This window comes from Dreissena polymorpha, chromosome 14 (genome assembly GCF_020536995.1).
Source record: "Dreissena polymorpha isolate Duluth1 chromosome 14, UMN_Dpol_1.0, whole genome shotgun sequence".
Lineage (NCBI taxonomy): Eukaryota > Metazoa > Mollusca > Bivalvia > Myida > Dreissenidae > Dreissena > Dreissena polymorpha.
Window position 1 is genome coordinate 61,914,346 of NC_068368.1, and position 27,923 is coordinate 61,942,268.

The following is a 27,923-nucleotide window of genomic DNA, read 5'->3' on the forward strand; positions in this document are numbered from 1 at the left end:
TTAATGCTCTGACTATTCAGTGAAAAGTCGAGCTAAAAATCTATTTCTTCATTCTCTCAGTAACTTTTTTAAGGCATGTTTTTACAGTTAAAGTAACTAAAAACTGTGTTGATACAATTTTATTGAAACTTGTAAATAACATCAGCAATCTATACAAACAAAATGTATTTTTCTAATACAGATTGAGCTGTGTTTCATATATATCAACATGCTTTATAATGTATGTCAATCGACAAGAAAATAGTGCACAATATATCTGATAGCATAATGCAATTTCTATTACACATATACTATTAACAGCATGCACAGTCAATGGTTCAAACAAGGTTACATAGAAACATTTTAAGAAACAAATGGCAGTTCTGACAAATGACTAGAAACATTTATGAGTTAAATCTTAAGACATAATCTTACATTTTTATACCCAAAAAATTAAGCTTAAACAAGAGCCCCACGGTCAGAGACAAATGCCCCCCCCCCCCCAAACAGGGCTTAAACACAGCATACTTTGCAACAAAACTGACCATAAGATTTAAAGGGGCCATCCAACAGATTTTGGCATGTATTTAAGCTTGTCATCAAATGCTTTAAATGCTTTATATTCATAAATTTAAACATTTGAACTATAAATCTCCAGTAAAAAAAAAGAATACAATTCAAAACAAGGGCTGTTTGTAAAACATGCATGCCCCCCATATGGGCTGTCCGTTGTAGTGGCAGCCATTGTGTGAATACGATTTTTGTCACTGTGACCTTGACCTTTGACCTGAAAATCAATAGGGGTCATCTGCGGGTCACGATCAATGTACCTATGAAGTGTCATGATCCTAGGCAAAAGCGTTCTTGAGTTATCATCCGAAAATCATTTTACTATTTCGGGTAAAAGTGACCTTGACCTTGAACCTTGTGACCTCAAAATCAATAGGGGTAATCTGCAAGGCATGATCAATCTACCTATGAAGTTTCATGATCCTAGGCGTATGCGTTCTTGAGTAATCCGAAAACCATTTTACAATTTCGGGTCACCGTGACCTTGACCTTTGACCTAGTGACCTCAAAATCAATAGGGGTCATCTGTGAGTGATGATCAATCTACCTATGAAGTTTCATGATCCTAGGCGTATGCATTCTTGAGTTATCATCCGGAAACCATTTTACTATTTCGGGTCACCGTGACCTTGACCTTTGACCTAGTGACCTCAAAATCAATAGGGGTCATCTGCAAGTCATGATCAATCTACCTATGAAGTTTCATGATCCTAGGCGTATGCATTCTTGAGTTATCATCCGGAAACCATTTTACTATTTCGGGTCACCGTGACCTTGACCTTTGACCTAGTGACCTCAAAATCAATAGAGGTCATCTGCGAGTCATGATCAATGTACCTTTGAGGTTTCATGATCCTAGGCCCAAGCGTTCTTGAGTTATCGTCTGACAACCACCTGGTGGACGGACCGACCGACAGACCGACCGACCGACATGAGCAAATCAATATACCCCCTCTTCTTGAAGGGGGGCATAAAAAAGGGAAAAAAAGAAACCCTCAACAGGGTTCGAACCACTGACCCCTGGATTCCTGGAGTAAATAGCCTCCGGCCTGGACCACTAGACCATCCACGCTCACATTCAGAGTGGATGTATTGTTTAGCTATATAAGCAATCCTCGTAGTTTCCCAAAATATTGAATCGCGTCAATACAACGCTTTATCTGTTGGACGGCCCCTTTTATCTTATCATATTTTTGTCACAGTGACCTTGACTTTAAAACTAGTGACCCCAATTTCAATAGAAGCCATCCTCTGTCCAAGGCCAATACCCATGTGAAGTATCAAGCCAATCAGTCAATTTTTTGATGAGTTATTGATCAGAAACTGTTTTCACACTTATTGTGACCCTTGACCCAGTGACCCATATTTTAATAGGGGTCAACTTCTGTCCAAGGCCAATGCACATGGGAAGTATCAAGTAAATCAGTGAATCAGTTGACGAGTTATTGAGCAGAAACTATTTTCACACTAATTGTGACAGGGACCATGACCCAGTGACCTAAATTTTGAAACGGGTAAACCCCTGTCCAAGGCCAATGCACATGGGAAGTATCAAGTAAATCAGTGAATCAGTTGACGAGTTATTGATTGGAAATGATTTCACAATTAGTGTGACAGTGACTTTGACCTTTGACCCAGTGGCCCGAGTTTCAATAGGCAGACCAACCGACATCCAGCAAAAAAATATTCCCTCTCTTCTTTGAGGGGGGAGGGGGGGCACAAAAATACACACATTTTTATTATAATAGATGTTGCAATAAAATGATCAATTAATTGCAAAAAGTCATACACAGGCAAGTATACCCCCCCCCCCCTTTTTTTTAAAGAATAATGACCAAAATGTAAAGGCATACCGTAGGATTATTTTGCATCATATTTATTTACAAGGACAAATAATAATTGAGCTACACTATGTGAAAACTGGACTTAATACGTTTTCAAAAAGTGTCGGCCAAGATCAGCCTGTGCAGTCTGCACAGGCTCATCAAGGAACAATACTTTCCACAGAGACTGGACTATCCTTCATAAGAAACTTTCTTTAAACGACAAGTTTGCCCCTGAATAGCCTGGTACAACACTTGCATGCATTAAGCACCATTTTCCCAGAGTGCAACTCAATTAAAATTTCAGCTTTCTGCAGAAATCTCAAAATGTGGCGAAGGGAATGAAAGCCTCATTCAAACAGCGGCCCCTACTTTCAAACTACAATGGTACAATGTTTTTAATACAGAAAAATCACTGATCTAAAATGATATTTCACGGTTTCCAAAAGTGAAACATAGAAATATGAATGATGCTAGTTTATGGTAAAACTGTTAAAATAATCAATATTTGACAAGGTTTTAACTCATTCTAGATATCCAGCATTGAAACTATTATGGGACTTAATTTTTTTTAATTGCAGGCAATATATATATATGGGCGTAGTTCTAGGAAATAGCTTGCTGATACATTTTTTTCATTTTCCTGTGTTCCAGATCTAAGTGTTTGCAAATTTTACAATGAAAGGTGTGCATTGTCTGGTTGTCTATTCTTGGTATAGAAGTCATTCCAGAGAAGTGATGTCAAACCTCTATAGATAAAAAATAAGAGAATATAAATATGTGTCCTCCCTACTCAAAACTGCCCCATATTTTATATGCTATAAAGACTGCACAAAAAGGTTAAAAGCACTACTGTTTAGAGGAAAACTGCTTGCACATAACTATGTTAACAACTCAATTTTTCATTGGATGTTGGTACACTCACAGTCATATCACATGATGTTTGTAGACATATAGCATGAAGTTGGTAGAAATATCACATGATGTTGGTAGACACATCAAATGATGTTGGTAGACATGGCACATGATGTTGGTAGAAATATCATATGATGTTGGTAGACATAGCACATGATGTTGGTAGAAATATCACATGATGTTGGTAGATATAGCACATAATGTTGGTAGAAATAGCACATGATGTTGGTAAGACACATCACATGATGTTGGTAGACATATCACATGATGTTGGAAGACATAGCACATGATGTTGGTAGAAATACCACATGATGTTGGTAGATATAGAACATAATGTTGGTAGAAATATCACATGATGTTGATACACAAATCACATGATGTTGGTACACTGAGTGTCAACAATATAGCTCGTCAAAATACAAAAAGAAGAAAAAGTATACAACACAATTGCAAGTGTAAACAGCTTGTGAAAAGAGACTAGACACTGAATCGTAATACAACTTATAAATTGCAAAACACTTGTTCAAACATGACGCTTATATGATAACAAAACAAGCATTTTCAATATATGCATCAACAATGCACATTGACAAACCAAATCTGAGCGCAGCTGAATAATATGAAGTTTTTATTGCTTATGTACAGAAATTACGTCAAATCATTTGACAATAAATAATTATAGCATTAGCATTATTAAACAATCAAAAAATCCTTGTAGTTGTAAGTCAATAGGATTTTTGCATTCATGATTTAAATCCAACCTATCAGCAGACCAAATTATTTCAATGAATCTATATCAATATCAAAGAAGTCCAAATCATTGTCTAGGAAGTCCAAATCATTGTCTAGGAAGTCCAAATCATTGTCTATTGACAGATGAACAATGAGCAATAGAAAATTATTTCTTAAGAAATGTTACAATGTTCACATAAATGATGCTCAAATTGAATGCATAAAATGTTACATGAAATCCATTCTGAGGTTACAAACAGTAATAACATAATATCAAATTAACATGACAATTCACTTTTTATCTGAAAATAAGAGTAAACAAGACTATACAGGAGAAGGCTTATGAAAAAAATAAAATAAATGACCCGTGCTCTGTTGAAAGGGGGTTAAATGCATGTGCACAAAGTGTTTTCCCAAGTTAGCTTGTGCAGTCTGCACAGGCTAATCAGGGACAAACTATTCCACATTTATGATATTTTTTGTTTCAAGAAAATCTCTTCTTAGCAGAAATCTAGTTTAGGCGTAAAGTGTCGTCCATAATTAGCCTGTGCAGACTGCACAGGCTAATCTGGGACGACACTTTGCACATGCTTTTCAACCCACTTTTCACAGAGCACGGCAAAATTAAACTGAGAATGGAGGCATAGTTCACTTATTTAGATAAACCAATGATAAATCTGACCATCACTCACATCGATTACATGAACCATATTCGATGATGCAAGTATATGATAATATCTGATGGGATATTGCAACCATGAGACATTATTTACCCATGAAATATTTACCAATAACTGTCAATCACAATCTTGAACCCTTCCCCACTCAGAAGTAAAGTGAAAATGGCTATGTTCAGGCAGCATAAAACCGGAACAGCCTGCGAGTAACTCGCAGTCTGCTCAGGTTTTATGCTGTTTGCTGCTCATCAGTTTCTTAGGGTTGGAAAAGAAGCCTTTAAAACTTGAATATATTAAACAAAATATGTGTTTGTCAGAAACACTATGTCCCCTTCTGCACTGCTTTGAAGCTATATATTTGACCTTTGACGTTGAAGGATGACCTTGACCTTGATCTTTCACCACTCAAAATGTGCAGCTCCATGAGATACGCATGCATGCAAAATATCAAGTTGCTATCTTCAATATTGCAAAAGTTATGGCAAATGTTAAAGTTTGACGCAAACAGACACGCAAACACACAAACCAACAGATATAGCAAAAACAATATGTCCCCCACTATAGTGGTGGGGGACAAAAAAAGGACCTTAACTAAATTTGATTTTGTAAAGGACTTCAAATGCGTCAAAGTGCGTTTCTGAGCGGTAAAGGGTTCACACATATGAGGTAGCCTTTAACTACACCAAGCCACCGCTATGAGAAGCTTAGTTCGTTCAGTCTGGAAGGTCTTTACAGTGCGTGCAGTCAAGCATGTCTGTCACGTATTCCTCCACTTGGATGGTGGTATTTGTGATGCCAAACTGGTCTCGGATCATTAACGATGCCTTCTGCAGAATGGCAAAGATGTCAGATGACCTTGCTGCAAGAGAAGTACAAGTTAAAACGCTCACTGCTTTAATCAACAACTGATTGTTAATGAATTGTTGCTGAAAGACATTGACTAAAAATACGTACCGGTAAAAAGAACAACAGAAATATAGTTAAATCCAAAAACTTTTGTGACCAACAACATGTGGAAAAGGAGACTGAAAAGTGTTATGTTTAATGTCACATGCATTACATGTTAAGTTTGCAAACTTTATTGATACCCTCATTTTTTTCTGCACATAAAACTGATTATTTTACTAGAAATTCTCATTTTTACTGAAATATTTTCTATTTATTTTGATGAAGTCTTCTGTTGTTAGTGAGGGGAGAGGGAGCAAGAATTGCTGCATGAAGCCCCCATGTCCAAGGGAGAGGGAGCCAGAATGGCTGCATGAAGCCCATGTGTCCAGGGGAAAGGGAGCCAGAATGGCTGCATGAAGCCCCCGTGTCCAAGGGAGAGGGAACCGGAATGGCTGCATGAAGCCCCTGTGTCCAGGGGAGAGGGAACCAGAATGGCTGCATTGAGTCCCCATGTCCAGGGGAGAGGGAGCCAGAATGGCTGCATGAAGCCCTCATGTTCAGGGGAGAGGGAACCAGAATGGCTGCATGAAGCCCCAGTTTCCCGGGGAAAGGGAACCAGAGTGGCTGAATGAAGCCCCCATGTCCAGAGGAGAGGGAGCCAGAATGGCTGCATGAAGCCCACGTGTCCAGGGGAAAGGGAACCAGAATGGCTGCATGAAGCCCCGGTGTCAAGGGGAGAGGGAGCCAGAATGGCTGCATAAAGCCCTTGTGTCCAGGGGAGAGGGAGCCAGAATTGCTGCATGAAGCCCCCCGTGTCAAGAGGATAGGGAGCCAGAATGGCTGCATAAAGCCCCCGTGTCCAGGGAAGAGGGAGCCAGAATGGCTGCATGAAGCCCCTGTGTCCAGGGAAAAAGGAACCAGAATGGCTCTGCATGCAGCCCCCGTGTCCAGGGGAGAGGGAGCCAGAATGGCTGCATGAAGCCCCCGTGTCCAGGGGAGAGGGAGCCAGAATGGCTGCATGAAGCCTCCGTGTCCAGCTGTCCACCACACAAACACACGTACGCCATAGTCTTGAATTTAACCCATGTGATAAGAGTGTTACCAACCACTGCGCTAGCTGGACAGACAGGCAGCATGCCACTCTGTGTATGCCCTTAAGTATACTGGGAAAGTGCTGAATTTGCTCAAGATTTACCATAATTTTATTTCCACTGTCAATTCAGACTAAACAGACAAATTTAGGCCAGCCAAACGACAGATGGAAAGGATGATAATGCCAGTATTAGCACCTCTGATTTTTAGTGGAGATGTAACCAAAACGAATGATTGAGCGTCTGCAGAAACACTATATGAGACACATTCAAGAAACACTGGACTTAATGCAAATGCGCAAAGTGTCATCCTACATTAGTCTATGCAGTCGGCACATGCTAATCAGGGATAACACTTTCGACCCACACTAGATGTTCATTTAGAACAAACCTCCTTTGAACAAAAAATTACATAAAAGCAGAAAGCTGTCGTCCCTGATTAGCCTATGCAGATGGCTTTATGCACATGCATTAAATCAAGTTTTCCCATGCTCCTCATATGACTCACCAACTGCAATGTGCACAGATAGGGCGACCTTGTCCATGGAGAGCGACCAGATACGAAGGTCGTGGATTTCTTTGACCTCTGCCATACCCTTGAGGCTCTGTTGAATGGCCTTGAAATTCACAGAACGAGGCGTACCTGTTTACACACAGAACATACAATTAAGTCTCGTTTTGTGAAAAGGGGCCTTAAAGCAAGTGCACAAAGTGTTTTCCCAGATAAGCCTATGCAGTCTGCACATGCTTATCAGAGATGACAATTTCCGCTTAAATGGATTTTTTTGTTCATAAAAAGTCGCTTCTTAACAAAAAACAGTCTATGGGATAAGTGTCGTCCCTGATATGACTGCGAAGACTGCACAGGCTTATCAGGGAGGACACTTTATGCGTTATTAAAAATGGTGAAACTGTGCATGATGTCTTAAATCCAAAACACAACCCGCAACTATTGACATAGGATTTCTAATGATGATGGCCACCCACTTTTTATTTGATAACATATTTATCTCTTGAATTGACATCTAAATTTAATTGCAATCACATTTGCTAACAGTTTGTAAAGAATTTTCTCACAGTTTTCTAAATCACGATACATGTCCACCAACAGCAAAGAAATTCCAGTAAATAAATAATCGAGTGAGATATTGTAGTTTATGCAAAAGGTTTCTACATTTAAAACAGCGTTATAGCAGAAGTTCACCTTCCATTAGCACGACCAGAATATCCCTCATGATGGTTACCGTGGTTACCAAAACGATGACTGAGAACACAAAGGTGCATATTGGATCTGCCAGCTTCCATTCTGGCTGCAATAGAATTTTTGAACATGATAGTTTCAAGTAAAACAAGGTGGGTATAAGACATTAGTATTTTTACTCCAGATGTGGATGGCAGTGTGTGTGTGTGTGGGGGGGGGGGGGGGGGGGGGGGGGGGTTGCAAACAGCAAAAAGATTCACTTTGACATTTCAAGTATGTAAGTCACGCTTTGGGAAAACAGGGTTAAAGGCATTTGCTTAGAGTGTCATCCTTAATAAGCATATTAACTTTTATGTTATTTTTATATTTATAAAAACTATCTTCTACCCGAAAATCCAGTTTAGGCCGAAAGTTTAATTTCTAATTAGTCTCTGCAGGCTGCACAGGTAACCTCAGACGACACTTTATGTACATGCATTAAGCCCCATTTTCCCAGAGCAAAAATGGTATGTATCTGATAAAATCTGCAATCTCGCAATCAAGACTAAAATAGATAATTGTGGCTGCAGTTTACCTGTGTAATGGGACATGGGCCCGTATTCACCTAACAATTCTTAGACTTAAGTCTAAGAATAAAGAAAATTCTTTAAAGTAGAACATTCAAGAATTTCTTAAATTTTGAGTCAAACTCTGCAGTAAACATCTCTATCTATATTATTCTTCATGTAGAACATTTTGTTAATGACATAATCACCAGTGGAGGCCTGATTACATGTATATTCAAACACTGAACACATTTTTCTTGGTTCTAAGTCTATTCTTTATTCTTAAGTCTAAGAATCGGTTGGTGAATACGGGACAGGGCCAGTTTCAACAAACAGACAAAAGTAGATAAATCTTTGTTATTGACCACACTCTGACCAAATATCAAAGCTGGGTAATTGTAGTTTATAACAAGAGCACCGCATAACGGGTGCCATGCTTGGCTACGAAAGCTGGTTAGATTTTTTTTTTAGAGGTCACAGTGACCTTGACCTTTGACCTTGTGAGCCAAAAGGGGTGTTGCATGTAGAACTCATCAAGGTGCATCTACATATGAAGTTTCAAAGTTGTAGGTGGAAGCACTTTGATTTTTGAGCCAATGTAAAGGTTTTATCACAATGCCAGCGGACGTCGGACAGTGGACGAAGAGCAGGCTATGACAATACATCGGGTTTTCTCCAAAAACAGCCTCGCTAAAAAACAAGAGCTGTCTCCATTGGAAGACATATGTCCTCGAAAAACGCTTTTTCGAAACCTAAACACAGATTTTGAAACCTCAACGCGGACCCTAAGTTCAAGGTCAAGGGGGTTAAAATTTGTTTGTGTATGGAAAGGCCTTGTTCATATACATACCAAATATGAAGTTTTCGTCTGAAGCGACATAGAAGTTATGAGCATTTTTTTTGGGAGCCTAAATGCAAAAGTGTGACAGACAGCCAGACTTACAGACAGTGCGATCACTTAATGTCCTAATTCAGGGGCATAACAAATGTCGGGAAAGGGGATAATTTTAAACTGAGGGGTATAATTTGAATAAACTTACAAGAGCACAATAATACCATGTTACAGACAAACTAATAAACACCTGGTCCTTAGGTTTTCTGAGATTTGGTCACTAACACCATCCAGTTCATTTTCAACAGAATATAAAGTAATATCAAGTAATAATGAGAACACTTGTAAAATAACAATGGGCTTACATATTTGTGTATTCACATCTTTGTCTTGAATAGAATAGATGCTTAGAAACACTACAGAAGTACTTACAATTGGTATCTAAAAACACTAAATGAGAACAGAGCGCTGATTAAAACTGCGATTTAAAATTAATACTGAAGTTGCAATGGTGGTAGTTGCTTCATGTGGACATGTGACAACAAGTATGAGCTGCGTTCTGGCAAAACTCGTCCAAATGCACGTGCGTAAATAGCTATTCCAGATTTACCTCTGCTGACTGCACAGGTAATGAGGGACACTTTCCACTTTTATGTTGTTTGTTTTGTTAAAGATAGTCTCTTGTTAAAAAATAATCCAGTTGAAATGAAAAGTGTCGTCTTAGACAAGTCTGTCGAGACTGCACAGGGAAATATAGGATGAAACTTTATGCACATGCATTAAGCCCAGTGTTCCCAGATTGAAGCTTCTATATAACAGGAGCACCGCATAGCGGGTGCCAACACTTGGCTGGGGTCGCAGTTTAGAATAAATGAAAGCTTGTCAGAAGAAAAGGAAGAAAGGTAAGTTTTTTTGTTGTTTTTTTCTTTTTAGAGGTTACAGTGACCTTGACCTTTGACCTAGTGACCCAAAAATTGGTGTGGCGTGTAGAACTCATTATGGTGAAGCTACATATGAAGTTTCAAAGTTGTATGTGGTGGCACTTTGATTTTAGAGCCAATGTTAAGGTTTTAGCACAGACGGCGGACGAGCTGGCTACAACAATACCTCAGGTTTTCTCCAAAAAAAGCCGAGCTTATAAATATAGCCGCAAAAATAGCAGCAACGTACCTTGAAGTAAATGATGAACGCTGCAATGAGCATTCCTATGTACCTTGAAATAGATGATGAAAGCTGCGATGAGCACTCCTATACTCTGTATGAGGTCTCCAATAACGTGGATGAAGGCTGCCTTCACGTTGATGTTTGTCTTGTGGTCGGTACCCAGAACCTCCAACTTGTAATCAGAACCTGAAGCTGGGACATAGAGATGGACAGGTTACTGCCTCATTGTTTTGTAATATATATAGTTAGGCTTAGAATTCAATAATTTTATTTGTGCCAAGCATGGTATTGCACAAAACTATCAGGAAATAATCTGTTATTCTGTTTAACATTGTCTTAGTAATATGACCTAATTCCAAACCTTAAGAGCTGTTACAACTTCTTGTTCACGCGATATACAAAATATGTATGGTAGCATTTAATTTAAGATCTTTGTTACTACAGTCAAACCTGAGAACAGCGGTTCACAATTTTAAGATGGTTGGTCAGTTGGTAGTATTACTACGTCATAACCCCACCCAGTCGTTTGCATACAGTGTTAAACAAAGGCTCATTCCCAATAACTAAGTGTAATAACAGTTATAACTTACATCGAATAATACAGAATAATATCTTATAGATTGATTTAATTTCATATTGTTTAACTAAATCAATGCCTTTATCAACGTGAGTATAACTGTGTACTCGTGCATCTCGCACATTCAGAAATTAAAGCTTATCAAGTGCCATTGATGTCAAGTCCAAACAAGTCTAAAAGTGGATTCGCTGTCATAATCAGATAGTACACTGTTACTGTACCGTTCTCATTGAATGAAAAAGACGCACAAATTGTGTTCATATTTATTTGTACGCAAACATCACAGGAACAGTATTTTCATTTAACAACTTCATACAAAATACAAACAATCATTCATTCTTTATCAAACAAACATAGCATCACTCCACGCTTAAAAATCCTCTTTCATATATGCCTTAAATTTGTTAAAAACATTGCAAATCAGTGTATGTTAGCCTTTAAAGCAGATCACTACTCCTTTTATCACCTTTTTATAAAAACACTCGCCAGCTTAATGTTGTTAATAACACTTAATCATCGATAAAGATTGATTGATATGTCACGAGCTCATGAGTAATATCTGCAGATGATAATTGCTATTTATACACATTGTTATTGTTAATTTCACCTGTTTCATGCAATCAAAATGCCAATTTAATAATAATGGCGAGACAATTTTACTTACCAGTCATGGATGCACAGACAGCAATCCTGATAATTGTTTTGACTGTTTCTTAACACCCTATTATTTGTTTACTCTTTACAGTGGGCCTCTTTAATAATATCAATGGCAATTACCGCAAAATAGACGGACAAATGATGTGCTGTGTTCTTAATTTTCGCGACTCGAGCCAACTGAAGGGTGACTATTGTTTTCATTTCAAACATGAATTTCAGAGTGGAATATAGTGGCCATTGGCTGTTATGGACAGGTGACCTTTATTCGCAAGTGTAATATAGAGTGACTTTTGTCGGGGGGAATCCAGACTGACTGTTGTCTGCAGGTGACTGTTATTCTGAGGTGGCCGTTAGGTCAGTTTCGACTGTAGAACACGTTTTAAAGGCTTCATTTCCAACCCTTAGTTATTGATCAGCAGCAAACAGCATAAAACCTGAACAGACTGCGAGTCATTCGCAGGCTGTTCTGGTTTTATGCTGGTTGCAAAAGCCATTTTCACTTTGCTTCTTATGGGGGAAAGGGTTAAATAAGATATACTTGGTGAAAGGTCAAGGTTATAAATCAACCAGAGACCAACCCACCATTTGAAAGCGCTCCATATGATGAACTACTCTCTTGAATAGACTCTTCAGATGTGAGTCGCACCTTCTCAATATCTGTGTCAGACCCAGAGTATCTGTTCTTATGATTGCTATGGTGATGACCCCCATGCGAATGACCGTGACCTCCGTGCAGTGTGATCCCCATTCTGTTAAAAAAAAGAGAGTAATGTTTGTGAAAACACAATGCCCCCTACTCACTGTCTGTGATTATGTCTTATGTCTTAATCAGTAACCATAAACAAAAATCAAGTATGATCTATAATTCCATAATCAGATAAATATGCAAAAGTGTTCTGAGGAAATTCTGAGGAACTGTTATTTTATATAACAAGAGCACTACATAACGCATGCCACGTTGGCTGCGAAAGCTTGTCAGAATGATTTTTTTTAGAGGTCACAGTGACCTTGACCTTTGACCTAAAGACCCAAAAATGGGTGTGGCATGTAGAACTCATCAAGGTGCAGCTACATGTGAAGTTTCAAAGTTGTAGGTAAAAGCACTTTGATTTTAGAGCCAATGTTAAAAACCTTAACAAAATGTTAAGGTTTTAGCACGACACGACGACAGACACGACGAGCTGGCTATGACAATACCTCGGGTTTTCTCTGAAAACAGCCAAGCTAAAAATTCAATTGCTCATAAGTTTCTTAAATATAAATGCACCCGAACAAACCCCAGTCTTGATCTAAAAGTCATGCTGGTAGACTCACACCCAAAATCAGGTAAGTATCTCACAAAGAGGCACACAAGAAAGCTGGAGCAGTCACATTATCTTATAATTCAATTAATTTGGGGAAATCATTTGTCCAAATTTGAAAAAAAAAATCTTATAATTCAATAAATTTGGGAAAATCATTTGTCCAAAACTTAAAGAACTGATTTTTAAGCTAAATTATTCAATTACCATTGAATATTTGCAAAGACTGTATCATATTTTAACAATTTTAAATTTTTTGTGCTTTGACCAACCTACATTGCCATCACTCCCCTAACTACATCCACTGCCACCATCGCCGCCACTGCCACAACCACAACTGCTACAACCAGCACCACCATGACACAATTTATAATGATAATTTTATGATATCACTTGTATTTTTATATAAATATAAATATGGAATGATTTTGTTGCACAACTATTCAAACCATTTTGGTTTTTATAAACATGGGCTGTTAGAACTCCATTAACACTTTCCCATTCAGAAGCAAAGTGAAAATGAGCATGTGCAAACAGCATCAAACCAGAACAGCATGCAAGTAACTCGCAGTCTGTTCACATTTTATGTTGTTTGCTGCTCATCAGTATCTAAGGGTTTTAAGTGAAGCCTTTAAAAGTTAAATATAGTGCGTAAAGTGTCGTCCCAGATTAGCCGCTGCGGACTGCACAGGCTAATCTTGGACGACACTTTACGCACATGCATTATGCCCAGTTTTCTCAGAACGCGACTAAATTAAACACATTAATTTAAATCAAAGAGCCTAGCTCCAAGAAAACTAGGCTTAACACATGTGCATTAAGTGTCTACCCAGACTGACCTGTGCTGTCTGCACAGGCTGATCAAGGACGATACTTTCCTCCTAGACAAACATTTTATTAAAGCTGAAAGAGTTTCCCCAGATTAGCCTGTGTACACTGCACACGCTAATCTTGGACGACACTTTGTGCCCATTCATTAAGCATTGTTTACCCAGAAGGAGGCTTTGAATTAATCCTTCACCACTTAGATACCTAGTAATCCTTCACCACTTAGATATGTATTAATCCTTCACCACTTAGATACGTATTAATCCTTCACCACTTAGATACGTATTAATCCTTCCCCACTTAAATACGTATTAGTCCTTCCCCACTTAGATACATATTAATCCTTCCACACTTAGATACGTATTAATCCTTCCCCACTTACATATGTATTAATCCTTCCCCACTTCGATACGTATTAATCCTTCACCACTTAGATACGTATTTTGACACAGTTGTAGTCCTATAGAAAGTTAAATTTAATTGAAGACCTTTTTTACTAGATTCAAGCTTTTAAGGCTTCATCTTCAACCCTTAGATACTGATGAGCGCTTTTAAGGCTTCATCTTCAACCCTTAGATACTGATGAGCAGCAAACAGCATAAAATCTGAACAGACTGCTTCATCTTTAACCCTTTGATAGTGATGAGCAGCAAACAGCATAAAACCTAAACAGACTGCTTCATCTTCAACCCTTAGATACTGATGAGCAGCAAACAGCATAAAACCTAAACAGACTGCGAGTTTCTCGCAGGCTGTTCTGGTTTTATGCTGCTTGCACATAGCCATTTTCACTTTGCTTCTGAGTGGGAAAGGGTGAATCATTGTTGAGTATGAAATTGTTATGCTTTGAAAGAATAATGATTAAGTCAGGTCTAATGTATTGCTTTGGCAATGAAGGCTACCATATTGAAATGAGAACTTATTTTACAGGAAAATCTTGCCATAAGTGATAATTGCCATGAAAACCATGTATTAGCACCTAGGCGTTGCTTTTCAATAAGTTGTAAATAACTCTTGTTAGCACCAAGGTATTGCTTATTCACCGCAAATTTCAATCTGACCTATAATCACTTGATTACTGCAGCTTCATTGTCAGATCCCAATAACAACCTTACAGAGTTGAATTTACAGCTTACAGGCGTTGGTAAGAATAAGAATTCATTTATTTGAATAATGTATGCACTGTCCAAAAAAATTATGCCTCATTTATGCAAACACGCTGTTGGCATTTATGCACATTTGTATGTTTCCAAACAATTTGCACACCAATAAAATACAGAAAAATAAATGTGAAAAGGGGAACTTAAATTCAAAGGCACTTACAATTTAGCAAAAAAAACTACAGCATTTTATAGCAACAGTAGTTAGTACATGTTTCCAAACCATTCAAACACCAAAAAATACTTAAAATTTTGTTGGTCGGGAAATTATGTTCTACACGTTGAAAATTGGCAAAACTAATAACCCCATTCAATGTTAACAATACTCACAGCAAGTTGAAAGCTACCCCACAGGCTGCTGTTATCAGCATGATGGTGGCATTCACTTCAAACGTGCGATCTATGACTCTCTCAACCGCCATGTAGCACAGCACACCCGTCACCACCCACAAGAATAGGATTGACATCAGGGCACCCAGGATCTCTGTAGCCATAGCAACCATAGAGAAACAGTAGACATATTGATCTCTATATCCATAGCAAATGTAGTTAACACAGTAGGGGATTGCTATTGTTTCCATAGCAATAGCCATTATCATGACAAAGTTTCAGAATGGCGCAGACACAAGCAATCTTTTAAAAATATATTAGACTTTAAACTTCATGAGATCAATAAATGATGTAACTTCATGAGATCAATAAATGATGTAACTTCATGAGATCAATAAATGATGTAACTTCATGAGATCAATAAATGATGTAACTTCATGAGATCAATAAATGATGTAACTTCATGAGATCAATAAATGATGTAATTTCTCTCTATATTAGACTTCAAACTTCATGAGATCAATAAATGATGTAATTTCTTTCTACACAGGCTAATCTGTAGATGACACTTCACACACATGCATTAAGCCCTGTTTTCCAAGAGCACAAGGCTCACATGTATTATGATTCATGTACCAGATCTGTACCAGCCAAAGCTGTATTATGGCTTCGCATACCAGCTCTGTACCAGCAAAAGCTGCATTATGACTTCACATACCAGCTCTGTAACAGCCAAAGTTGTATTATGATTACACGTACCAGCTCTGTACCAGCCAAAGCTGAGCTTCTTGGTAGCGCGTCGTGATGAGAGGTAGACAGCCAGCAGACTGATGAGGAAACTGGCGAGGTCCGTGAGAAGATGTGCCGCGTCGGACACGATGGCCAGACTGTGCGCAAGTATACCCCCTTGAGAATATAGAAAGGTACATGAGAATATGTGCGGTGTCGGACACGATGGCCAGACTGTGCGCAAATATACCACCTTGAGAATATAGACACAGAGGTAGTTTTATGACTTTACTACTTAGATACACACTTTGACCCATTTTTATACCTCAGAAAATCAAACACAATTTAAGACCTTATTATTTCTCCTAAAATTAAAGTTTTAAAGGCGTCATTTCAAACTTGCCTAAGTTACTGATGAGCAGCAAACAGTATAAAATCTAAAAAGCCTGTGAGTTACTCAGTAGATGTTTTATTAATAGTAAGCAAATATTGATTTATATTATAAATACACTTTCAGCAGAGTGGTTGAGAATTTATGTACAGGCTGAAATTACAAACTTCAAAAGTACTCTTAAAAAAATGTATTACAATTGCAATCACTAAAACACAAACATGAACAGAAACATTAAGATACTCACCAGGTAATTTGACCAGGTCATCTTCAAAAACAATAATCAATATTTTATAGGCCTAAAGAACGCAAAAGCTTAAGGACTAAAAACATCAATACAAATTAAATATGAATTCTCACCCAGGACTTCAGCTATCATGAAGCAAAGGGACAGAACACAGGCAATGATCAGCTTGCGTCTGGCTCGACGGTCGATGTCTGGTCTGGACTTTCTCTCATGGCAGTGAGTGTCTGCAAGAAACAAGAGGACCCTGAGGATCCCTGAATGCTCACCTGGCAAACTGAAGCCGAGCAACAAGAGGACCCTGAGGATCCCTGAATGCTCAACTGGAAAACTGAAGCCAAGAAGCAAGCAGACCCTGTGGATCCCTAACCACTCACCTGAGACACTGAAGCTCAGTGGTATAGAACTTGAGACCAGTGGTAACTGGGGCTACTTTTACAGGGGCCTTTTCACGTTTTGGTAAATTGACAAAATTAAATAAAAGTTTTATATTTGCACATTTTGATTGTAAATATGATATTTGTGAGGAAACAGTTATACTGAAAATTTACCATGCTCTTAAACAAACATTATATGCATCTTTTTACGATTTAAAAACCTGAAAATTATTAAGTGTTCCAAGCTAAACGATTGAATAATTTGGAGGGTTCTGTTGTTGTCCTTTTATTTTGTGATACTAGGAGGATTGCTCATATAAAGCATAAAATACATGACTAATTGTATTAAAACAGATAACCGAGCGGTCTCAGCAATAGACTTTTACTCCAGGGGTCAGTTGTTCGAGCCCAGTTGAGGGTTACTTTTTATTCTTTCTTTAATTTTATTCTTGTTTTTTACTTGAGCTTTTTAGATCCAATGTTTACATTTATCAATATAAAGCATTTAAATAACAAACTTCAATGCAATGTACATGCCAAAATCTGTGAAAAGGCCCCTTTAAAAACAGGGGCATTATTTGACCACATCTTGCTATGTAAGTCTATAGAAAACATTTCACATCACATTGGTTTGGCCAGTTATGAACTTTTGAACCCAGCATCATTTGAATAAACTTAGTTTTGTAACAACCAATATTTGATGTTGAAACATTTTAACACCAATAGGCATAAACTTTTAAGAAACAAGAGGGCCATGATGGCCCTGAATCGCTCACCTGATTCATTAAGATCAGATGAAAACTATGACCTCTATTGTCTAAACAATGTTTTTCTATGATTTGACCTAGTTCCTGACTCTAGATGACCCAAATACAATCCCAATCCAGATTTCATCAAGATAAACATTCTGACCACAGTTCATAAATATTGGATGAAAACTGTGACCTCTATTGTCAACACAAGGTTTTTCTATTTATTTGACCTAGATTTTTACCCCAGATGACCCAAATACAATCCCACCCAGATTTCATCAAGAATTCTGACCAAATTTCATAAAGGTTGGATGAAAACTGTGATCTCTAATGTCTACACAAGGTTTTTCTATTATTTGACCTAGTGACCTAGTTTTTGACCCCAAATGACCCAAATAAAATCCCAACCCAGATTTCATCAAGAAAAACATTCTGACCAAATTTCATAAAGATTGGATGAAAACTGTGACCTCTATTGTCTACAGAAGGTTGTTCTATTATTTGACCTAGTGACCTTGTTTTTGACCCCAGATGACCCAAATACAATCCCAAACCGGATTTCATCAAGATAAACATTTTGACCAAATTTCATCAAGATTGGATGCAAACTGTGACCTCTACTGTCTACACAAACAAATTGTTGACGGACGGACGCACGCAGGCACGCACAACGGACATCACACGATCACATAAGCTCACCGTGTCACTTCATGACAGGTGACCTAAAAATATGTGTCGGAGATAAACATGAACAGTTGTGGTTAAAATCCCATAGAAACAAGGGCTGTTTGTAAAACATGCATGCCCCCCTATATGGGCTATAAGTTGTAGTAGCAGCCATTGTGTGAATACGTTAGTAGTAGTAGTAGTAGTGGTAGTAGTAGTAGTAGTAGTAGTAGTGGTAAAAGTAGTAGTAGTAGTGGCAGTAGTAGTAGAAGTAGTAATGGTGGTGGTTGTGGTGGTGGTGGTGGTAGTAGTAGAAGTAGTAGTAGTAGTGGTAGTAGTAGTAGAAGTAGTAGTAGTAGTAGTAGTAGTAGTAGTAGTAGTAGTAGTAGTAGTATTAGTAGCAGTAGCAGAAGCAGTAGCAGCATTACAAGACCAATACTTAAGAATGATCAAATGGGAAAAGGTAACCTAGCACTGGCAGTAAATATGGGGCTCATTTACAGGTCAGATTTGGAATCTCTGCTGTAAAATGAGATTTTGAATGAATTAAAGGGAGGCAAATCTGTAATAAAAAGAACATGCATAAACCGTAGTTGTTTCCCTTGTTTGAACCATGCTAAATCCTTACAAGTTTGGAAAGAATTGGATGAAAAATTTGGACTTTATTGCATAAACACCATTTTCTCAATTCAAGTGGAGGTAATTCTGTACTTCATGGACCAATAATGCTCATTTTTTGTAGGGTTCGTGTCCTCATTGATATAAAGACACTGTGCAAATTTGGAAAGGATCGGACAAAAAATGTGGAAGATTTTTGAAAGTTTTCACAAAATAGGCAAAAACGAATAAACATGCAAAGTTCAACGAGCTCCTGTGGCCATGTTTTTTGACGAATCAAATTTCTTTGAACAACTTTTTCAGGGGAGCCTTCAAAGGTCATCCCTGTGAAATTTTTTGAAAATCTGATCAGCGGTTTCTGACAAGAAGATTTTTTAAGGTTTTTACCATATATGGTCATGGTGGCCATCTTGGTTATGTGATCAAATTTTTTTTAACAATTCTTTTGTCCCATGACCTAGGGATGTTCCACATGAAATTTAGTTGAAATTGGCTCAATGGTTTAGTAGAAGAAGATGTTTACAAATTGTTTACAGACGGACGGACGGACGGACGCTGAGTGATCACAATAGCTAACAAGAGGGCCCTAGTTCTCACCTGAGAGGAGTCAGTTCATTCAATCTTTACCAAACGTCAAACTTGACCTAGATATTGTCAGACAAACATTCTGGTCAAGTTTCATCATTATTGAACCAAAACTCTGGCATATGGAGTGATTTTGTTTTTGTAAGATTTGACCTGGTGACCTTAATATTGAGATGACCTCCCAGGGCCCTCATTTGGCTGTTTTTGGGGCTGAAATTCGGCCCCAATTCCACCCTTAAAATAGTATACTTTTTCCCCCTATTTCAGTTAAAAATTACCCCCTCAAATTTTTTTTTTTACTTTTATACCTTAGTTGCCAGCTGGTATTGTGCTATTAACCTTTGATTAAATGTATATTTATGTAAATTACATTAAAATATAGCAATGTTAAGTGCTGAATGGTTGGTGAAAAGATCTTCTAAAATTCCCCTTTTCGCCCAAAACAACGCGAAATTCCCCCCTTTAAGGACCCCAGCCCCTATCCCCCAAAGTGTAGCAAGGGCCATGCCCCCCTTACCAAATATCAGACTTTGCTTACAAAAATAAATATTATAACCAAGATTCATAAAATCTGAAACAAAATTGTGACCTCTAGAGTGTTTACAAGGATTTTGTATAATATAATGAAAATTTGGACAATCTAAAGGCAATAATTATGGCATTAATAATGCGATTTATATAAAACCAATCTTTTCACCAAGTTTCATGATGATTGGGCAAAAAATGTGACTTCTAGAGTGTTCACATGCTTTTTTTACTATATAAATATTAGAAAACGGCCCCCTCCGGCAGCCATGTTATTCAACTGACCGGAACCATTTTCAAACTCAACTCTCATATTAAGGAAACAAATGTTCTGACCAAATTTCATCAAAATTGGGCCAAAAATGTGACTTCTAGTGTTCACCTGTTTTCACTATAAACATATAGAGAAAAACTTTTATGATGATTGGGCAAAAATTGTGACTTCTAGAGTGTGTACAAGGTTTTTCTATAGCCAAATAAGGAAAACTGCCCCCCCCCCGGCAGCCATATTATTCAACTGACCAGAACCATTTTCGAACTCAGCACTCATATCAAGGAAACAAATGTTCTGACCAAATTTCATCAAAATTGGGCCAAAAATATCACTTCTAGAGAGTTCACATGTTTTCACTATATACATATAGAGAAAAATGCCCCGCCCACTGGCGGCCATGTTTATCACCGATCTTGACCATTTTCGAACTCTCCCGATATATCAATAAAACCAATGTTTTGACTAACTTTCATGATGATTGGGCAAAAATTGTGACTTCTAGAGTGTTTACAAGGTTTCTCTATAGCCAAATAAGGAAAACTCCCCCCCCCCCCCTGGCAGCCATGTTATTCAACTGACCGGAACCATTTTCGAACACAACTCCAATATCAAATAAACAAATGCTTTGACCAAATTTAAAAAAAAATTGGGCCAAAAATGTGACTTCTAGAGTGTTCACATGTTTTCACTATATACATAATACACTTGGAGACACTTCTAACGCATCACTTTTCAATCTTGAATATCTCAGTTATGAGTAAAGATATTGATTTAAATTTTACATACGATCATTTGACTACGTTCTATGCAAGCTCACCATAAAATCATTCATCCGTGACGATTGGACGCTTAAGCACGTGGGGTAGATGTGGTTCTATATTTTTGCACGTGAAAATGTTGAAACGCTATTTATTTCTAGTCTTATTTCAATTTAATCATTTTAGGTGGGTTCTGACATAAGGAAAACATAAAATTAATTTACAAAACAATATATGAATATTCAGGAGCGCAATCGCGCACTTTACATTTTTACAGGCTACCTTTCCCACTTGCTAAAGCGTCCTATCGTCACGGATGAATGATTTTATTGTTAGCTTGCACAAACTGTAGTCAAATGATCACATGTGCAATTTTAAATAAAAATATTTACTCATTACTGAGATATGTAAGTTTTAAAAGTGTTGCGTTAGAAAAATCACCAAGTGTAGTAAAAGGCGATATACATTTTATTCCAATTTAATTTCAATTTCATAATTCTAGGTAAGTTTTACACAAGAACAACATAACATTAATTTAAGAAAAACATTATAGCTCGTATGAATATTCACGAGCGAAAATCCTCAATCGGCATGTTGCAAGCGGGTCAGTTATTAAGACGTGTAAGTTTATGCATTTTATTTTCACATTGTTATTATTTAACGTTATACGAGTCTGCGAATTTGACTTTTGAACTGACGTTTTTAATTTGTTAAGTTTTACATTTTGTTGTTTTTCAATTTCAATTAAATTTTCAGAAATTATCAGATATGTGTTGAATTATTCTTGGTCCAAATTTCAACACAATCGGATAAAAAATATGGGAGCTATATTGATATGATAAAGTGATGCATTAGAAGTGTTTCCAAGTGTAGAGAAAAATGCCCTACCAACTGGCAACCATGTTTTTTCACCGATCTGGACCATTTTCGAACTCTCCGAGATATAAAAAAAACCAATGTTTTGACCAAATTTCATGATGATTGGGCAAAAATTGTGACTTCTAGAGTGTTTACAAGGTTTCTCTTTAGCCAAATAAGGAAAACTGCCCCCCGGCAGCCATGTTATTCAACTGACCGGAACCATTTTCGAACTCAACTCCAGGGCCCTTGCCACACTTTGGGGGATTGGGGCCAGCGCCTTTAGAGGGGGGAATTTCGCGTCGTTTTGGGTAAAAAGGGGAACTTTAGAAGATCTTTTCACCAACCATGCAAAACTTAAAACTGCTATATTTTAATGAAATATTACATAAATATACATTTAATCAAAGGTAAAACATAGCACGATACCAGCTGGCAACATAGCTATAAAAGTTAAAAAAAATATATAAACAAATTTGGAGGGGGGGGGGGGGAATTTTTAGATGAAATAGGGGAAAAAAGTATACTATTTTAAGGGGGGAATAGGGCCGAATTTCTACTCCAAAAACGTCCAAACAAGGGCCCTGAACTCTCACATCAAGGAAACAAATGTTCTGACCAAATTTCATGAAAATTGGGCAAAAAATGTGACTTCTAGAGTGTTCACATGTTTTCACAATATTCATATAGAGAAAAATGCCTCACCCACTGGCGACTATGTTTTTTCACCGATCTGGACCATTTTGGAAGTCGTCCGAGATATCAATAAAACCAATGTTTTGACCAACTTTCATGATTATTGGGCAAAAATGGTGACTTCTAGAGTGTGTACAAGGTTTCTCTATAGCCAAATAAGGAAAACTGCCCCCCCCCCCTGGCAGCCATGTTATTTCACTGACAGGAACCATTTTCAAACTCAATTCTAATATCAAGGAAACAAATGTTCTGATTAAATTTCATCAAAATTGGGCCAAAAATGTAAATTCTAGAGTGTTCACATGTTTTCACTATATACATATACAGAAAAATGCCCCTCCCACTGGCGGCCATTTTTTTCCACCGATCTAGACTTATTTCAAACTAGTTCGAGATATCAATTAAACCAATGTTTTGACCAACTTTCATGATGATTGGGCAAAAATTGTGACTTCTAGGGTGTTTACAAGGTTTCTCTAAAGCCAAATAAGGAAAACTACCCAGCCCACGGGCGGCCATGTTTGTCAACGGACCGGAACCACTTTTGAAATCAACAAACATATCATGAAGACAAACATTTTGACAAAGTAACATTAAGATTGGGCATGAAATGTGCTTTCTACAGTGTTTACATTTTTTTTCTTTTTTTTGACCTTGTTACCTAGTTTTTGACCCAGCACGACCCAGTTTCAACTCAACCAAGATTTCATTCGGACAAAGCTTCTGACTAAGTTTCATGAAGATCGGACAATAAATGTGGCATCTAGAGTGTTTACGAACAAATGTGGACGGACAGACGTACGACGGACAAAGACCGGTCACAACAGCTCACCTGAGCAATCAGGTGAGCTAATAACGGATTAATTTTGCTTATAACGTTTTTATTAAAAATGTGACAACTGAACAAACTTTGTCAAGGATCATAATTTTATGTTAACTACAAATCATCAAAGCTCTTGGCCTTCTTGCAGCATAAAATATTTTTTATTTAATATACGGACAGATTAACAGATGCACAGCACTTCTGCTTTATAGCGTTTTTTTAACGAAAATCAAAACCTTTTCAATATGTGTACCATGTATTTTGACAGCCCTCGTTTAACTTAATAATGCAATTTAATACATATTTTTCTTACGCCTTCCTTGAGTAGATCACACAGAAATTATTGTTGCTTGTTATAAAATTACCTGAGGTGGCAAGTGATGCATGTGAAGGGATTTGCAACAAAGATTCACTAGGAGAGTATCTGAAAAGAAATATAAATAAAACAAGATATTGAGCTATGTATTTTATTTGAACTTCAAGCATAACATCAACAAAGTCTGTATTTTTATTAATCACATACTTAAGCTAGCAGTGGACAATTACTGTTGCATGAAAAAAACATTTCAACTTTTCTTAGCATTTTAGGGCAATACCTATAATTGGCGATAATTTTGCCGCCCTTGATTATAAAATTAACGGCCTTTAAGTAGACTAATAAAAAAAATTATTACTATTGAATAGATATGACAATTATATTCAGCACAACTAATAAATGATAATAAAAAAAAATTGTATGGCCTTTCTGGTATACCATGAGGCCTTTTTGGTTCACCAATGTGGCCTTTTTGGTGCGGCCTTCTTGGTAAATGGCCTTTCTGGTACTACACCTATGAAAACATTAGATTTAATAAGAAAAATAATTTCCCCAATAATGCTTTTGTCGATGAAAATTCTTCCCAATTTGAAAGATTGTGCGACTCAAAAAATCCCAATTTTTCTAATTACTTTTTCCCCAAATAGACCGAAAAGGCCTGAGTTTGTTGAAATATCATAGTGTTTTTTAAGTTGCATGCAAACGATAACGTCCTTAGGCTGTCATTAAGGTAAATTTAATGTGTTTTTGAAGTTTATTAATAGCTTTCCTTAATTGGTAACGAACAACATCTGTTAAGTGATGTGTAAAAATCTGTGTGCAAAACTGCGATTGTGTCTATGAAGGGGTGCATATGTACTCCCAGAGCCGCCATAGCAAACATTATCAAAGGCTCTGGGAGAACGTTTATATTGACTAACCGACCCGGTAGTTTCAACTCTCAGCTTTACAACCCAAAGTGTTGCTGAAAATTTATATGGACTAATCGACCCGGATGGTAAATAGCTAGGTAGGACCTTGATTTAGTCAATATAAATTGCCGCCATAGAGTCTTTTGATGATTTTTGCTTTGTCAGACTCTTGACTCAGATTTATTCTGAACGCGAATTATTTCAGCTAGACCTTGATTACTGGAACTACTTCACTTCAGTCATTTTTGTGGTTTTGAAAACCTCACACACTCTCGTTTATCTATTAAAACAAAAACAACAAAGCCTACTCGTAATTTGGCACATGGATTCCACATGTACACGAAGTGCATCGCTTCCTGTCGGCTGCAGTTTTAGAATTTAAAATGTTTTCCGAAGAAACAGGTTGATGCAAATCCGCCATTTTGTTGATCATGTGACCCGAAGAAAAAGTTGCACTCGGCACTGGTGATTTTGAGTGCCGGCCATTCTATACATAGATGGTGACGTCACTACGTTATTGTCAGTAAGACCGGTGTGACACAATGAGTGCCGGCCGTATTACATGGTTTCGCTCCCAAGTCATTTAATACACAAACGTTTCGCCACCAATCGTTTTTACTAAAAACTAGATATTTCCTTTTAAAAAGTAAACTCATAATATCGAAAAGTAAAAATCATGTTTCTTCATTTTTCCTCACAGCACCCACGATATCATTGTAAGAAGAGTTTGTCCCGATGTTACAAACACAGATCTATCATCATATTGTATTGATTTGTTTTGAGTGTTTTTTCCATTTGTGTCGATACTTATAATGCTTTTAAAACAAAGGGTGATTTGTCCCACTGTAGGACAGTCGACCTGAAACCACAAACCTATAAAATACATACATGTATTTTATAGGTCTTTGTCTGAAACTGCCAACTGCACGTGTCACTTTCTTCTAGATTGTTCCACTCTATTAATGTTTTATGGAAAAAGGAGTTTTTATATAATGGAGTTGTACACTTGATTTGTATGTAACACTTAGAGTAATTTTAAACAATGTTGCCTGCTTTAAAGTCTGAGAAAGTCTTAGGGGTATCTCTGCGTTTAGATTGCCGGACGTCTTGGCTAGGCATGGCTGGTACCAACCCCTCAACCACCTTATAGAAGAAGAGCAGTTTGTTGGCATTTCTTCTCTCGTGGACGGGTGGGATCTTCATACGATTTAGCATATTTGTCACGCAGCCAGGCGTTTTGGTGGTGTCGTCTCAAGTGATGAATCTCGCCGATTGTTTTTGGATCTTTTCATTTTCGTCTACGTCTTTTTGGAGATGTGGATTCCAGACAATTGAGCTGTATTCTAGAGTAGACTTTACCAAGGCGAAGTATGCTGATTTAACACAAGGTTCCGGATTTTGAATTTGTTTTTTTGGTGATCTTGTTTATATGTGAGCTCCAAGTCAGGTCTTTCGATATAGTTACTCCGAAGTATGGGTTTTCTGGTACTTGTTGAGGGATGCGATTAATGCGGGGTATAATTTTGAGTTTTTTTGGTTGATGGTTAGGATAAAGCATTTTTTGGCATCGAATTTCATGACCCATGTGTCGGCCCAGATTTCTAGATTATTCCAATCCTGCTTTGAGATTTCATGGTTCTGGCGATGTCTGATGGTGTGATACAGTAAACAGTCATCTGCGAATAGGCAGACTGAGGACTTGACTGAGTCGGGTAGATCGTTGATGTGGCAAAGGAATAGCAAGGGGCCGAGGACTGTGCGCTGTGGTACTCCAGGGTCGACTGTTGCCGGTTCCGATTTATCTCCTTCCACAACAACTTTCATGCTCCTATCTGTAAGGAAGTCCTCGAGCCAGTGGTTTATGTTACCATTTATGCCATACTGCTCCAGTTTCTGTAGGACCTTTTTATGTGGAACAGTATCGAAGGCCTTGCTGAAGTTAGAACGTAACATGCACCTTTTTTCTTGGTGTAGTGGAAACAGAGAAGAAATCGATTTTATTAATCTGAGAACAACGAAAAATTATCTTAAATTGAATAAAAATAATATTTTTCGAATATTTCTTAATGCGCAAAGCATAAACACTTAACTATTCACAACTCATGTATGTACATGTATAATGTGACATGTCTGTATATTGTATTTTTGACCGGTTGCCGTTAGTAACGAAATAAATTGGCATGTTTTTTTTCTCGTCTTGCTGAAGTTCAGTATAGCCATGTCTATCTGCGTGCCAGAATCATAGTTGGTCAGAAGATCGTGGACAGTGGTCAGTAATTGCGTTTCGCAGGAAAAATCAGTACGAAAGCCATGGTTATGTTAAGTTTAGATGCTGTTCTTTCCAGGTAGTTAAGGATGTGCTTTCATATAATATGTTCAAGGAGCTTGCATGTTACGCACGAAAGGAAAGCGGATCTATAATTTTCCGTTAGGTGGACGTCGCGTTTCTTGAAAACAGGTGAAACAAAGCATCTTTCCAATCCCGGGAACGTTTTCCTAAGTTTATGGAAATTTGGAAGATTGTTAATAGGGCAGGCGCTAACTGGTTGACACAGATCTTCAATACTAAGTTTGGAATCATGTCTGGTCCATGAGCTTTAGCAGGGTTGATACAACGAAGGAGTTTCTTAACGCCTATTGTATTGGTGCTGATTGGAGGTTTTTGTATACTACATCTCTTTGTAGTGTCTGGAAGATTTGTTTCTCCTGTGTCCTCTATAAACGCGGATTTAAAACTGTTCACAAAGCAACTGGGCTTTCTCCTTACTATCGCTCACAAGTCCACCCATCGTGTTCGGTGGGACAACAACGGAGCTTTCTTGTCTGCGCGATTTCAAATCACTTCAGAATGGTTTGGTGTATTTTTAATCGAGGCCTTTTTGTATTGAGTTATTGATATGGTTTATTTCTGCTTTCTGAAATGCTTTTTACGTTATGTTTGGAAGGATTGAAAGTTGTCCATTGTTCTTAGCGTGTTTATAGAGTCTTGATTTTCGTCTGATCATCCTTTTCAGGTTTTTGTTAAGCCATGACAGAGATTGCGCTTGTTACTCATTTTAGACGGTACATGTTTATTTATTGACTTTTCGATGCCAACTTTAAAGTTGTCACACAATATCTGAATGGTTGA

At 37.6% G+C, this 27,923-nt stretch overlaps 1 protein-coding gene across 1 annotated transcript; it reads right to left on the reverse strand.

Moving 5' to 3' along the window:
* Window positions 1-104: 104 nt before the first annotated feature.
* On the reverse strand, window positions 105-27,582 carry LOC127857425 (zinc transporter 2-like). Its single transcript, XM_052393820.1, has 12 exons — window positions 27,530-27,582; window positions 26,486-26,726; window positions 25,102-25,280; window positions 23,932-23,990; window positions 16,751-16,861; window positions 16,030-16,176; window positions 15,271-15,424; window positions 12,234-12,400; window positions 10,467-10,609; window positions 7,880-7,985; window positions 7,184-7,318; window positions 105-5,555 (listed from the first exon to the last, which is right to left on the reverse strand). Exons 1-12 carry the CDS (start codon window positions 27,580-27,582, stop codon window positions 5,410-5,412), a joined length of 1,641 nt encoding a protein of 546 aa, XP_052249780.1. The 3' UTR covers window positions 105-5,409.
* Between the last annotated feature and the right edge of the window lie 341 nt (window positions 27,583-27,923).

Coding starts and splice junctions, on each gene's coding strand:
- LOC127857425 (XM_052393820.1), bottom strand. CDS start 27,582: ATGGGTGGACTTGTGAGCGATAGTAAGGAGAAAGCCCAGTTGCTTTGT. Junction 15,425..16,029: donor CTTTGGCTGGTACAGAGCTG/GTACGTGTAATC, acceptor CTATGGCTACAG/AGATCCTGGGTGCCCTGATG. Junction 5,556..7,183: donor ATCTGTGCACATTGCAGTTG/GTGAGTCATATG, acceptor CTTCTCTTGCAG/CAAGGTCATCTGACATCTTT.